At 36.8% G+C, this 14,721-nt stretch overlaps 1 protein-coding gene across 9 annotated transcripts; it reads left to right on the forward strand.

Moving 5' to 3' along the window:
- The first annotated feature begins 500 nt into the window (after nt 1–500).
- On the forward strand, nt 501–12,344 carry ankrd33aa (ankyrin repeat domain 33Aa). Of its 9 annotated transcripts, none has more exons than XM_084428016.1 (7): nt 501–618; nt 2,582–2,671; nt 2,812–3,063; nt 7,357–7,715; nt 7,834–7,963; nt 8,443–8,583; nt 10,239–12,344. In XM_084428016.1, the coding sequence occupies exons 4-7, from the start codon at nt 7,437–7,439 to the stop codon at nt 11,045–11,047; spliced, it is 1,359 nt and encodes a 452-aa protein (XP_084284142.1). In that variant the 5' UTR covers nt 501–618; nt 2,582–2,671; nt 2,812–3,063; nt 7,357–7,436; the 3' UTR covers nt 11,048–12,344. The 9 variants fall into 9 exon arrangements, with proteins under 9 accessions (XP_084284142.1, XP_084284145.1, XP_084284138.1 ...); XM_084428019.1 differs by having other exon boundaries at nt 2,854–3,063; XM_084428012.1 differs by having other exon boundaries at nt 522–2,412; nt 2,573–2,671.
- The last annotated feature ends 2,377 nt before the right edge of the window (nt 12,345–14,721 follow it).

Genomic DNA, 14,721 nt, shown 5'->3' on the forward strand with positions numbered 1-14,721 from the left:
CCAGTCTTCATTGTCACATGATCCTTCAGAAATGCTGATTTAGTTTTTCCATTATATTTTTTTCATTAAAATGTGTTACACATAAAAAAAAAATATATATATATATATATATAAATAAAAAGTACTTTAAGCATGTCAAAACTAAGCAGATGAATTGTGCTGAGGTATATTTTGTGTTGGTACACAGAGTACCCTGAAAACACTGCATAACAACACCCAATAGTAACAGATGCAGTAGTGGTGCAGTTTGCTGCCCTCTGCTGGCGCAATGGGGAATAAACAATTAAAAGCGCACATGGAAAACGGTAAACACTACAATATGTAATTTGTGTGGTATTTATATTAACGGACACGTTTTAATCAACACATATCAGTTTTCTTTTCTATTAAATCTCTCTCCTCTTATGGAGAGAGTCCGTGCAAAAGCACCCCACTTGAATGATCTCTAAGGCCAAGCTGAGCTTCCTCTTTCTCTGTCTCATTTCCTGAGTCTTTGCACTGTAATAACTCTTGTGCTTCAGGTCAACAGTCTGTGAAAATAACATCACCTCTCCTCCTGCTCTTCGAATCCAACTCATCCAGCCAACCCGGCCTGATCCATCTCTAAACTACCGCAAGGTTTGGCTGGCTTTGCTTTGCACTGAACAAACACATCACACATTTGATATAGGGTTACTATCATACTCACAAAGTCAGGGTTATATGAATTTATAAAGTCTAACATTCTTTTCAAAGTAAGATTTTGCATGTGCAAAGAATTGAGGTTAAGATCTGTGTTTTATGTGTGTGTCTGATTTTGGCCTCCCTCTCCATCACAATGAATTCCATGTTTCTGACTACAGATATTTCAAATTATTTTTCGATGATCAGTTGTAACCAGTTGTAAATAGAGAAACCATGAATTTCACAAAAATGTAATTGTTCCCATCTGGAATATACCACTCATTCATGTTTGTTTTGTTCAGATATTTCATTCCAAGGCCATGATGAAATGGGCCAAAATGTATTTGGTGACTAACCAACAAATGTGTCAGCTCATTTTGCTGGATAAACTTAATTGAATTTGAAATTATTGTACTCTGAGTCTGTTGTTCACAATGCCATGATGTCATGCATAAGTGCCTTCCTTTGTTTTAAGAGTTTCTGCTTTCTGAATATGAGAAGTGAACTCAAAGCACTTTGGGCCTCATTCACTAATCATTACTTACATTTTGCATATTTATGTGGGCAGGAAATGTTCTCAGGAAAAACCTCTGTCAGATTCACTGTGATGTAGAAGGCCACTGGGATTTGAGTTTTGTACACATGTTTTTCAGTTGGTTCTAAATATCTTAAAGCTACACTGTGTAATTTTTTAAGTTGATTCTTAGCAAAAAACACTGATATGTGCTCATTAATGTGTAATTACTTCTACCAACTAATCAAGTATTCTCGTAAGCGTAGAATCTGCCATTTAGAATACATACGAGCGAGTCGCTCGAATGGCGGCAGCCATGTTGCGCCTCCATCTTGAAAATACATTAGCCAAAGAAGGACATACCTGGAAATTCAAGCTTCGCCTTTCGCGTTTTTACACTCAGTGGCACCGTGACGAATGCGAGGGGGAGATTACTCGCGACTGCCGGCAGATTTGAAATAATACGGCCACCGTAGGAGTTAAAACGCCCTCGGAATGGGAGGGGCTAGAAAGTAATATTCAGTTGGTAGTCATAAACAATTTCACCGCTAGATGGAATAAAATCCTACACAGTGTAGCTTTAAATTTTGTGCAAACGTAATAATTACAATTTCTGTGCAAAAGATTTGTATGCAGATTTTACGCACAAATGTGTATGTGAATGAGACCCATTGTTTTGAGTAAATTATAATTTAGAGGGAGTTTTGAGTTTCTTAAAACATGCAATAACACAAAGTGAATTACAATTTTGCATTCAAGTCATGTCGGGAAGATCGTATTTATGAGATGAATGCACAAGAACGCCACCACAAAGTCATAATTACAAATGGGAAACTGTGAACATTCTTTAAATGTTTTTGTCTTTATTTTGTTAAAATAAAAAAAACTGTTTCATGTACAAAATACCATAGTATTGTACAATTTACAATAGACAATAGGCCTATAACGATTTAATTTACAAAATTTGTTCTAGAAATATAATCTCGGACCAAAGTGACTTTAACACACCTGACGTAATAATGACGACTTCCCAATTTGTAAATATGAACTTCTTAGGAATACTTGAATGCACTATTAATTACAGATGTCATGACATGCATGAAAATGATTAGCCTAGATTTTCACTTCATTAGTTACAGATTCATGAGGCCTAAAAAAAACAGGTATCTTCGCTGGTCGGCCAAGAAATAATTATGGTATTGGAACCATAGATTGGAACAGATTAATCACAATTGGTAAGATTAGTTTCAGTTTCAGTCCCTCTGATTTTTCACATGACTGCTGTCAGATGAGCGACACCTGGCTGTAAGATGAGCCACGAGGTGTTACCTGGGCTTGTCTTATATGCTTAAGTGCGTTTTAATTGGCTAAACTCTACCATATTCTGATCTATAGCTATTTCAGGGCATGTAAGATGGGTGTTTTGAAGACATGGCAGGCGCAAGCGGGCATGAACAATCAGTGGCAGTGTGATTCCCAGCACACACATGATCTGTAAGATTTACTGTTATATGTTTTTTAGAAGTTTAACATTCTTTTAATTTGAAATAGCTCCGACCACAGAAGTGAAGCAGTGACAGTCTCACTGGCAGCTGCCATTTCTTAATGTTAATCCACAAATCTCCTGTAATCAGGATGAGTGGACATGCCTGTCTTAACAGAGCACCTGTGTCAAGACTTAGAAGGATTCCTCAGTGATCGGAGGCCAAGCAGTATCGGAGGACTGGGAGGAGGGGACAGGCAGGGCCACGGCTCTGTCCGGCGGGATCACACAGTCTACAGTAAGAATCCATACTGGGAGGACTACACAGACACAGCAGGAGCAATGATCTGATCACCCAGTGAGACGCGGACAACATTAAACCTTCTTCTGAGCACTTTTAATGGTAAGGATGTGTTTATTGATGTGGTGCATATAGATTTTGGAAAGGTTTGGGAAACAGGCACCTAAAGTGGTACAACATTAATGAACAATTGATAAGTGTGTATAGAAACAAGTTGCTAGCATATTATTTGTTTTTGCTCCAAAATTATGCTAAAACATGTTACATTACTGCTCAAGTATATCGGTAGTTAACGTGACATTTAATTTTATTGTCCTTGAACAAAAAAATAATTTTTTTATCATTTGAACATTTTGTCTAAAACAAAATGATCTTCTAATGTTTAGATTTCAAAATGTATTAATTTATTTGTAATTTTAAGTCAAATTGAAATTGTGATGCGAGTGTTCATCATGAACACAAAAATGTGTAAATATTAGCAATGTGAAATAGAAATATCATTTTATTAAAAATGATGCATTATATATTTGGGATTCTGCTTTCAAAATTGGTCATGAATTTACATATCCCCCCCAAATTGGAAAGTCTACATACGATTTTGTAACCAATTATTGAGTCCTGTGGAGTCAAATATATTTCTAATTGGGCAATCTTTTGGGGATCCTTAAAATTTTGCTAGGACCCTACCCTAACAAGAAATTTATATTTTTAAAAGGAAGAGTGTTTTATCACTGTCAACTCAATTTGTAATGTTTATGTGGAACTACATTTATTGGGTGCTGTGGGATGGATAATATAATGCTTAATAAGAATAAAATAAGTTAAACTTTAAAATAATTAAAAAAAATTGTGCAGATACAGCTAATGGAGCAAAGTCAGCAAACTGAAACTCTATATTCTTGGCAGGCTATATAGGGCAGAGCTGATTGGTTCCTGCTGTATCAGTAGCCAATGAGCTCGCTGCTCAACCTTCAAATATTTTTTCAGCATTTGCTGTAGCAGTTGCAGCCAGAGTTGGAAAGTCTGCTTATAATATGAAACTTTGGGCTTCTTTTTTCAGTAAGTCGCGTTAAATAAAATAGCTGGTCACGTTTTAGTTTTTTTTAAACTTATTTAAAAAATATATGGTTGCTTGTTAGGAATATCTGACAAGCAACTTCTCCAATACATTGATTGACACTCTGCTCACAGCTAATTGCCAATCAGTGCAATACTAAAAGTGCTGTAGCTTAATTCGTCGTATTTTGCTCATTTATTGATAATAAATAATATTGATGATAATAAATAATACAATAATATTTGACTTGTTTTGGGCTTGTTTTTAAAGCTGCGGTTTCTAATGTGTCTTGTGAGAGTTGGCAACACTGGTTGGAGCACACATTCAGAAACCCTCCACCTTCCCCAGCTCCACCTGTATAGATCTGCTATGGGTAATTCAGTTCCATAATGTACAGCAGCAGCATATCTTACAGTACTTGCTTATAGCAGTGTGTTGTGTATGTATTGGCAGTAGCAAGTGTTGTACTTGCTCTGCAGCAGCAATAACAGCAGCAGCAGCAGAACAGATCTAGGCCTATTCTACCAAAACTAAGCATATCAACATTGTCATATCCATTACCATGCCAAACACTCAGAGAGTTGTCAATATATATATCACACCACAAGACACAACAACATTGAAACCAAAAAATTAACAGAAGTAAAACTACCTAAAAAAAGAGTAAATGTAAATCATTAAACAAATGTAAATGTGCAGTATTGTGTTTGGGCTGACAGTGGGACAGTGTTGTTGTAACGGTCTGCAGAGTTAAACCAGCATGTGGACAGTGTTGTGGTTCTCATAGGACAGACTGTTTATGTGGCACTAACAGGGAATGTTTTCCCATCCTCACTACCCCCTCTCTCTCTCTCTCTCTCTCTCTCTCTCTCTCTCTCTCTCTCTCTCTCTCTCTCTCTCTCTCTCTCTCTCTCTCTCTCTCTCTCTCTCTCTCACTCACACACACACACACACACACACACACACAGTGCATGTCAGTCTGACTCTGCACTGGCTGCTGTGCTACCAGTAACAATGGCTAAATATAGCTGGGAAAGCACTGTGAGAGCAAATATGTTTTTTTTTTTGGTTTTTTTATAAAGATTCAAAAATAAAAATGAGCAATGCTGCATGTCTTCTCTTTCTATAGAAAAAGGTGAGAAAAGTAGCCATAGAAACAGCTTTTATCAGAGACTTACATGAGTAACCTGAGGTTAAGTGCTCTATGGCTTGATCTTGGAGGTTTGAAAGTGGGAATGGTCTTAACTATTATAAATTTGATTAATCAAAAGTATCGTATATAAGCAGACAAATTACTCATGAGGTTGAAGTTTGACTAGCTGATTCTGTTCTCCTGAGCAATTAGCACAATAAGCTCTGTCCAAACCATTTACAGAATGGCAACACTATTAGAAATTACAGACAGAGAAAATCAATATGTATGCTTGACTTGTGAAATGGTTCCTCATTTTGCAGTTTAGTTTGGCGTACACTTACTGACCTTGTTTTCAACATTCCTTTGAATATTTTCAGAAACCCTGAACAAAAGTTCATAGGTTCCTTCTCATTCACATTCATCACGTTGCTTAAATGTTTTGTTTCGTAAGTTCCGCCTTCAGTCAAAATAATTAATAGTAACTATGTTCTCCTGTAATAAATAGTCTAATCCCAGACATAGCTATTGTGAAGCTATGTTAAAGCACAGTTGAGTGAAGTTGTGCAGATTACTGTCTGTCAATCACAACAATGTTCACCTCAGGTGAGACTCTTCATTCTAATTTTAAACCCTAAAGGGCCACAAATGGCTACAAATATGGCTATCCACAACACTACCCTGCAAAAAAGTATGCATGCATGAAAAACTTATACGTGTGCAAGGGAAAAGTTTTGTGTACACGTTACCATTACCAGATAATTTTTTTCTTCAAACTTCACTTGAGGGGCTTCGTAATGGAAGACATTGCAAGATTGGCAAACTTTCAAGCATAAAACTTGGCATGCATTTTGTGGAAGAACATTGTTTTGGTTGTGCTTCAGCTCTGCATGACTGTGAGGATTAATATTACACTTCACAATAGATAATGCTTTACAATGAACTCCATTAGAGAGCTACATATGGTAATTTGCCTGTTCAATACAATACCTTACTCACCTGTTGAGTAGGCAAATAAAAGGTTCAAGATTTGCCGTACTCTATGTCATGTCAACTTTTCTCACTCGATGTGACATCCTATGTCACTCCCACACAAGCATCAAAGTAGCCGGAAAAACGTTTTTCTATTTACGGATATGACAAGACACTGACGAGTGGCCTATATGTAGGCCTACGCAATTTCCCGCGAAAACCATCCAGTCATGTCTAAAATATAAACACTTACAATAGGCTTACAATAGTGAATCAGTGTAAGGCAAAAACATGTTTTGGAAGAAAGATTGATGGTCATTATTTAAATTTATGCTTAAAACTAGAAAAAATCGGCAAGAAGTTTAAACTTAATTCAAGATATATCTAATAGAATGATTAAGCGTTCAAGTCATCTCGTATAGATCGTATTTACGAGTTGAACGCACTTGAACGCCACCACAATGTCATAAATACCATTGGAGAGCTCGGGATTTTCTCTAGCCCCGATCTTTACGAGTTGTGGGCGTGTCACTGAGAAACATGGCGGAATACCACAACACTTAAAGGTATTTAGCAGTGATATTGTCAGGCTTTTCTATTTACAGCGCAGTAAGCTAATTGCCTGCACAGAATATGATGGTATTCTAATATAGCAATGCAACATTAAAAAAGTTAATTGGCAGTGGCTTCATAAATTAATTAAAAACATAAGAAAACAAAGTACACCTGATGCCCATTTCTTTGTTCTTCATTTTCTAGTACAAGAGTTTAAGAACCTTACTGTATTTTTGTGTAATTAATTAAGAGAAAGTACTCCGCCATCTTACTCCGACGAAAGTGACTTGAACGCACCTGCCGTCGTAAACACGAATTCCCACCTCGTACGTAGCCTACAAACTTCCCAGGATGACTTGAACGCACCATAATATCTTTAGTTTTTTAGTAAATGTAAGTTGTTCTAAGGATGGTGTGACAAAAATACTCATTTTGATACTGATTGTTTCTCCTCAACTAAATAAGACTTTTTTAATTTATAAGATTTTTAATTTAATTTTAACAAACAGGACAGTTTTTTTTTTTTTACTTTGTTTTAGCTATTATTTCCTACTATGGCACTTGGCTATGTAAAGTAAAGTTGTCATAAAAGAAAACCAAAATGAGCTCATATGTATGTGGTGTGTTGAACAATCAAAGTGGTGTCATCTTAACCTTTATCTATATCTTTGCATCTTAGATTCCAGGGAGGGAGCAGCGAGGACACAGATGATGATGAAGTGCCTGCTGAGCGTGTGAGTCCTGGCTCGTGCTGGCCAGATGGCTGAGGTTAAAGTCACGGTGCAGGAGGATCCAAATCTGGGCTCTGGTCCAGATGAGGATGCCTCTGAGTTGTCCGTTTCTGAGGATGATTCAGATTCTGGGAGTGTGCTGTCAGATGACTCCGTGCTCCCTAACTATGAGCGGGAAGATGCCAGTGGAGGCCCTGCCAACACCTTGTACCAAGCCTGTGCCAAGAACAATGCGGCAGCCCTACGCAGAGTTTTGGAGAGGGGTGCTACAAGAGATGAAGTCATGGAACTAGACATAAACGGCAGGGTAGGGAGTGAGATAACCTTATTACTCATAAAGCATCATTCACATAACAGAAATTTGGCAGAAGAGATGGTTTACATCTTTGTATCTGCTGACAAATCCTCTTCTTGTTTTCTGATAGAACGGTCTGATGTTGGCCGTCTCAAAAGGCTTTTTGGATATTGTGTATGGACTTAACCAGTGCCCATATCTGGATATCAATCATCAGGATAATGATGGCAACACTGCACTCATGATCGCTGCACAGGCTGGTAGGATCTTTAATAACACATTAAACAGAAAAAAATACGACCCAGAAAACGAGAAACGTTCTCAGAACTTTGGCTAACGTTCTGATAAGGTTCTCTCAAAGTTATGAACAAACATTCTTCCAGTAACGTCAATAGAGCATTCTGTCAAAGTTATGTGCACGAAAACATCAGCACAAAAACATATTTCATAGAATGTTTTTTTTCCTAAAGACGTTCATCTATGTTTTTTAAATGTTATATTTGTGACTTTTGAATGCTTTCTGAACTTTTTGAAACGTTCTCACAAAAATTATTAAATCGGATGTTCATTTTGAATGTCAAGAGAAAACATTTGTTTTTAAACTGGATGTTTTAAACGTTCAGAAACATTAAAAAATAACATTTTTATAACTTAATGGGAAGGGAACGTTAGCAAAACATCTTAGAAATGTAAATTGTTTCTACACTAAACCTATTTATTAAATCTATAAATATTGCAGGTTACGTATCCATCCTCACCTACATCCTAAATTACTTCTCTGGGGTGGACATGGATCTCCGGGACAACCGAGGCTTCACCGCACTCCTCAAGGCTGTCATGCAGGGCAGCGATCACTGTGTGGCATCACTGCTCATGGCTGGTACGTTATTTTAGGATTGTAATAATTAGTTTACAAACTTACCAGGTCAGATAAGGTTGAGTTCCTACCAGCTTTCTTTAGGCAGTTTGGATGACGTGAATGGTTGCATAGTATTGGAAACCATGGGATGCTGTGTCTGTTTCATCCCAGAACATCCCCAAAGAAGAGCACAATCTATAAAAATAGGTGTAGTCGCATACTGTTGTCATATATGTACACATACATAACACATCAAACAAGTGTTACGACATTTTTACATTTTACACTTTTGCACAAGAGAATGACAAATTTACACGTCAAAACGTTGTAAGTTACAAAAGTCTGAAACTAAATGCTGCTGTTTTGCAATTTTCTTGTGTATTTACATCAGTATCCAAAATTTTAACTTGTAATGTGACTTTTGGACCCAGCTGTAAACACTAACCAGGATGCTATAATATGTAGTCAAAATGCCACAATATATACATAGTAGTTAGAAGTGTGCCTACAGAAAATGATATGGTGAAGTAGATAAAAAAATTTTGAAGCACAGTGATTTGGTGACATATTACGTAAGCTTGAGCAGGTTTAAAAGACAAACCTGAGGACATTTTCTTTTCTGATCCCTTGGATTATTAGCCCTGATGGCGAGTAATGGATTAGCCATGTGTGCACTTAACAGTGATTATTTAGACCAGTTACAATTCAAGACACCTACATTGCACGTAGTCAACTGTCAAAAAGTCAGCGTCTTTCACTTATCTAAATACAATCAATTTAACAATCTTTGAAATAAGAAATGTTATTTCCTGTGTTTTGGTCTTTTAATTTTATTGCATTTGTTATTAAAAAAGACAGTTGATAGGAAAATACTGGTAATATAACCTAAGTTGGACAAGCTAATAATAATAATACATTAAATTATCCTTATTTTACATCATTTAATCTTGTAAGATAATAAAAAAAATGTCTCTTACTAAAAAATCTTGTAAATATTTTGCTCTGCTTGAACAAAGTTAACGACTTTTCTTTCACACTTGATGATTCATCTGATTGCTTCAGATAATAAAAATAATTGGGAATGCAAAGTTGATCAAGACAAGATATTGATGTTATACCCAAAGTTGCCACTCGATGGGGTAACACCAACTGCTAATATTTTTCTAGTCAACAACCAGTACATTGTTTCCACATTTATAGCAACTATAGCCACAGATTAAACTCATCTTAACTTGTACAACCTTCAAACATTAATACACTTTACTTAGACTAAACATTCTTCTTCTTTTTTTATAACCCAAAATGAGAATGATCTCTTACTAAGATGTCTTTCAGAGTAACTTATTTGAAACTTGCAACATAATCATATGTAGTCTGCAGATTAAAAAAAACTATGCAATTTTTAACGAATCCTATTTATTTTTTTTCCTATTAATTGTTCATTTGCATGTAAATTAGCAGAACACCTAATCACAAAAAAAAATCTAAATATACATTTGTGCATGAGAGTGTGCAGTAAAATGCTGAATTTGTGTTTTAAAAGGTTTTGAAAAGAATATTATTTTGATATGCTTTTGGATATTTGGCTAAAATAATGCATTTCAGTGTCTAAGCAATGAGGAAAAATGTTAATATCATCATGGTTTACATGTCTCTACATGTCTCTCTTTTGCTAGGGGCCGACATAAATGTTGTGGACGCCACAAGGGGGAAGAATATACAAGAATGGGCTCTGAAGACAGGGCGCTTTGACACATTATGCAAGCTTAGACGACTGAACAGCAGACCTCAGGCTGAACAATTCTGTGAAAATTATGTCCCAGAGTGGCCAGACCTGAAGGAGCTGGTGGCCAAGGCCACAGCCGCAAAAAGCGCAGGACAGAAGGTCGCCCATCGCCTGAAGTCCACGTTCACTTTTAGTTTTCCACATGACCCCCAGGACAATGGCATCTTGGACCATATGGTGCGTATGACCACAAGCTTACACAGTCCCTTGGTGGTCACCGGATGCCGTCCATTGTGTCCCTCGAGCCCGCCGGAAGTCGGCAAAAGACGCCTGGCTGTGCCTGAACTGATGCAGATGCACCCGGGGAAAAAGCTTGAGGAACACACGATACAGCACAGCAACGGCTCCTTCTCTGCCGCGTCTATCTCTGCCTCTTCTGCCTCGCTGGCCTCATGCTGTTCCAACACCGAGCGGAGAGGCAGCGTGCTCTCGATGGCCTCCAATGGCGTCCGCAAGTTCGTCCCGCGCAGCATGGCCCGCCGCAATAGCGTGTTCCCCTCCGGCTGCATCCCCCAAATTCAGGTGACCAAGTCTGGGGAGCCAACACCCAAAAAGGAGAAGAAGAAGAAGCGAACCAAAGGTTACTTGGAGCCACCGATATGGAAGTACAAGGAAGCTAAAGAGGAGAAGAAAAAAGAGAAGAAAAAATCTGAACAGGAGAAAGCGGATAAAGAAGCCAAGAAAAAAGTAAAAAAATGAGCAAACTGCCAACAGATTGCCATGATGCTCTCTGATTTGTCTGCCATCATTCTAGATCTGTCATAATAAGAGGTAAAAGGGAAATGGATCATGTTTCTATGGATGGATATTAGTCTCATGTTTTAAATGGATGTATGGCAGCGCAATACAGTCTAAAGACATTTCATCCATATAACCTCAATATGATTAATACCTCTCCAACAACTAGTAGGCCTATATTAACATTTTAACCTCTTTGTTTCATTTCTTATATATATTCAGGTCTTCTTTTCTAAGCCCATTCTACTCAATGAGTTTGCTATGGCATCATTATTTATTTTAATAGATGATTTTACAAAAGATTTTAAAAGCTACACTCCTGTTCAAAAGTTTGGGGTCAGTAAGATTTTGTTCACCAAGGCTGCATGTATTTGATCCAATACACAGTAAACAAATTAAATATTCTGCAATAATATTACAATTTAAATTAACTGTTTTCTGTGTTAATATATTTTAAAATATTCCTGTGATGGCAAAGCTGAATTTTCAGCATCTTTACTCCAGTAGTCATTCTAATCATTCTAATATGCTGATTTGCTGCTCAAGTATAATTTATTACTATTATCAATGTTAAAAACAGCTTAATATTTTTGTGTAAACCATTTTTCTAGGATTCTTTTATAAATAAAAACAGCATTTATTTGAAATAGAAATATTTTGTTACATTATAAATGTCTTTTGATTAATTTATTGCATCCTCGCTGAATAAAAGTATTAATTTCTTTCAAAAAAAAAATCTTACCACAAACTTTTGAATGGTAGGGTATTTGTCTCTTTACTGTTATTTCCATTTGTTCGTATTGGACTCCAATATTCTACAGGTGACTTTAAAAGTCACATCATAGCAGTTTGACTATGTTTACTTTGACTGCACTTTAATAGTTTAAGACTTTTATCAATATTTATCATTCCTCTTTGCTTCTATGCAATTGTTTGAAATGAATTTTTATGGATTTGTTCATTACATGATCTTTTTGTGTCTCAGGGAAAGCACTTATTTGTGTACTTTATAAAAGCAGGCACTAAACTGACCCCATGAAAAGCTAAATCTATGCAACACCCTGAATTTATTTATTATTGTTTTTATTGGTCCGTGCATGAAAATCCTTCAGACTGCAAGATGGAATTTGTACTGTACATTGCACCCGACAATATGTGTTTATGTTTGTTTTGACTTGTGATATTTTAGTTGCATATAAATTGAAAACATTATTTTATGAAACAAAAAAAGTCTAATTCAATAAAGTTTAAATACACCTATTTGTGGCACATCTTATTGTACACTTATTTAGTTCCATGGTATCAGTGGAGGTTTTAAACCAATCACTGAGCATAAGGCAAGGCTATAATTGGAGCAGTAAGGTCAAAACACAAAGGAGGACAAGTAGACTTGGAAATTAATCCACTCGTTGCGCCATCCTTACGTAACTGATGAGATCTTTGCCTTGGCGTTAAGTGAGGTAAAGGCATGTAAACCAAAATAGGCAGGGCGAAATATTGTTTTGAGACATGTCCTGTGGTTCCTTTTCTGGATCTCTAAAGCTGATTTGTGTTCAAAGTGAAAATATATCATAATATGAGGCCCTAATGAACCTTATTTGAGGTTGATGCTCTATTTAATTTAACGTGAATGAAGCTGTTAGGGATATACGTTTAGCATTTTTCAAACAATGCATCATACATTTCAGACTTGTAGGTTTTTTAATAATCCCTGTAGTTGTTGAGATACAGTATTTATAAAAAACATTTAAAGGGGTGGTTGAATATGATTTCACTTTTCTAACTTTAGTATGTGTAATGTTGCTGTTTGAGCATAAACAACATCTGCAAAGTTATGATGCTTAAAGTGAGATATTTTATTTGAAATCGCTTTTTAAGGACTACAACAAACGGCTGGTAGGGACTACTAGACATTCCTCCCGGGTCAGTGACATCATGAACCCTAAAATGTACATAAACCCCGCTCCAGAACACGATTTATAGATTATCAAGACAGAATATGCTAATTAATGACTAGAAGATAACTATACATAAGCTAGATAAATTCACCAACTAACCATTCAGAAATGTTGTATATACATAAAAGGCTAAAAGTTTTTGAAATTTTAAGCGCATGTCTGTGTGAGGTAAAAGGACACAAGCTGCTGAAGCTCCGCCCTCTGTTTCGGGAGCATGCAGCTAATTTGCATTTAAAGGGACAGCCACAAAAACGGTACCCTGATAATCCAGAGTTCTCGCGAGAGCACAAGTTAAATTTGCTCAGCGAGTTACTCTGGTGTCGAGTAATGATGCTCATTAAATATGCCCCTCGATCTGAGCTGCATCACATCGGGTTATCTGATATATGCGGGCCAGAGGCGAGCTAAACAGATGACGACAGCGCTGTGACGTCAAAGTCATTAGTAAACATTGCAAGATGGCTATGGATGAATACCAGTTGTTTGAAACGGCTTTGGCGGCTGCAATGAATGAGTTAGACTTGGCTTTTTATCTTAAACAGGAACAGAAGACGCGCTCGAATCGTTCCTTTGCAAGAAGGACGTTTTTGCTATTTTGCCGACCAGATACGGTAGTCTAATCTGCCAGTTAGCTCCGCTGGTAGCTGGTGCTTATTGTTGTGATTGGTCGTAGTGTTATCCAATTGCGTGCAGTGAGATTTTCAAATGCACACTTGGTGCCGCCCCTCGAGCTGGGCGATTTACATTAGTCGACGCCAGACCATTAATCTTTTATATAGTTTTTGCTCACCCTCAAAAAGTGACAACTTTAACATGCTATGTAAGGGATAATGTAGAGCGAGGTGGTTGTTATAGCGAATACAACCCCGACAGGCTGATCAGGAACCCGACGCGAAGTGGAGGAATTGAGAAAAATTTATGAAAATGTATGATGCATTGTTTGAAAAATTACACAAAATATTGATTTAAAAAGGAGTTTATTGATTTAAAATGACTGTATTGCTTCCACTAAAGAAAATAGTCCGTTCCTTCTCTATGGTTAGAATCCTGCGTCCATAGCAACGCTCTGTTTTTCATGGCAACGGTGTGTTATCCTTAGCAGCGATCTGTTATCAAGAAATAACAGACCGCATTCTACATTAGAATTCAACCAAGCCATGTAATAAATAAAAATATCTGTGGGGTATTTTGAGCTAAAACTTCACAATACACACTCTGGGGACATCAAAGCCTTATTTTACATCTTTCCAAAAGCGCATTATACCACCCCTTTAATAGAGATTTAACCCCTTTTATTTAGGTTAAAAATCAAATGAATTGCTCATCAATCATGGAAAAACAGTTGCCGTTAATAAAAGTCTGAGAAAAGACAGACCTCAGAAATCACACATATCATGGGAACAGGAAAAATAAATACATGAATACTCTTCAAATAACAGTTCTCCTTCTCCTCTCAGATCTGAAGAGTGCCAGCTGTGTCCAAAAACACCAGCCAAGAAAACAGATTGAAAAAGTCTCCAAAGGAAAAAAAAAACTGCATGATCATTTTCTAGTCTTATACAACTATGTTAACATTATTCTTGGAACTTATTTCTTGATTAAGTTGTAAGGAATGAAAGATGAGATTTTTGTTTCCATCTGTCTTGGATTCTTCTCTGTCGCATTGGACCATATGGG

The sequence above is a fragment of the Rutilus rutilus genome, assembly GCF_951802725.1.
Source record: "Rutilus rutilus genome assembly, chromosome: 13".
Classification (NCBI taxonomy): domain Eukaryota; kingdom Metazoa; phylum Chordata; class Actinopteri; order Cypriniformes; family Leuciscidae; genus Rutilus; species Rutilus rutilus.

What these genes read in the sequence shown, in the direction of transcription:
- ankrd33aa (XM_084428016.1), top strand. Translation starts at nt 7,437, where the DNA reads ATGGCTGAGGTTAAAGTCACGGTGCAGGAGGATCCAAATCTGGGCTCT. An exon ending in AACTAGACATAAACGGCAGG is followed by an intron (nt 7,716 to 7,833) that starts GTAGGGAGTGAG and finishes GTTTTCTGATAG; the next exon opens with AACGGTCTGATGTTGGCCGT. An exon ending in GGCATCACTGCTCATGGCTG is followed by an intron (nt 8,584 to 10,238) that starts GTACGTTATTTT and finishes CTCTTTTGCTAG; the next exon opens with GGGCCGACATAAATGTTGTG.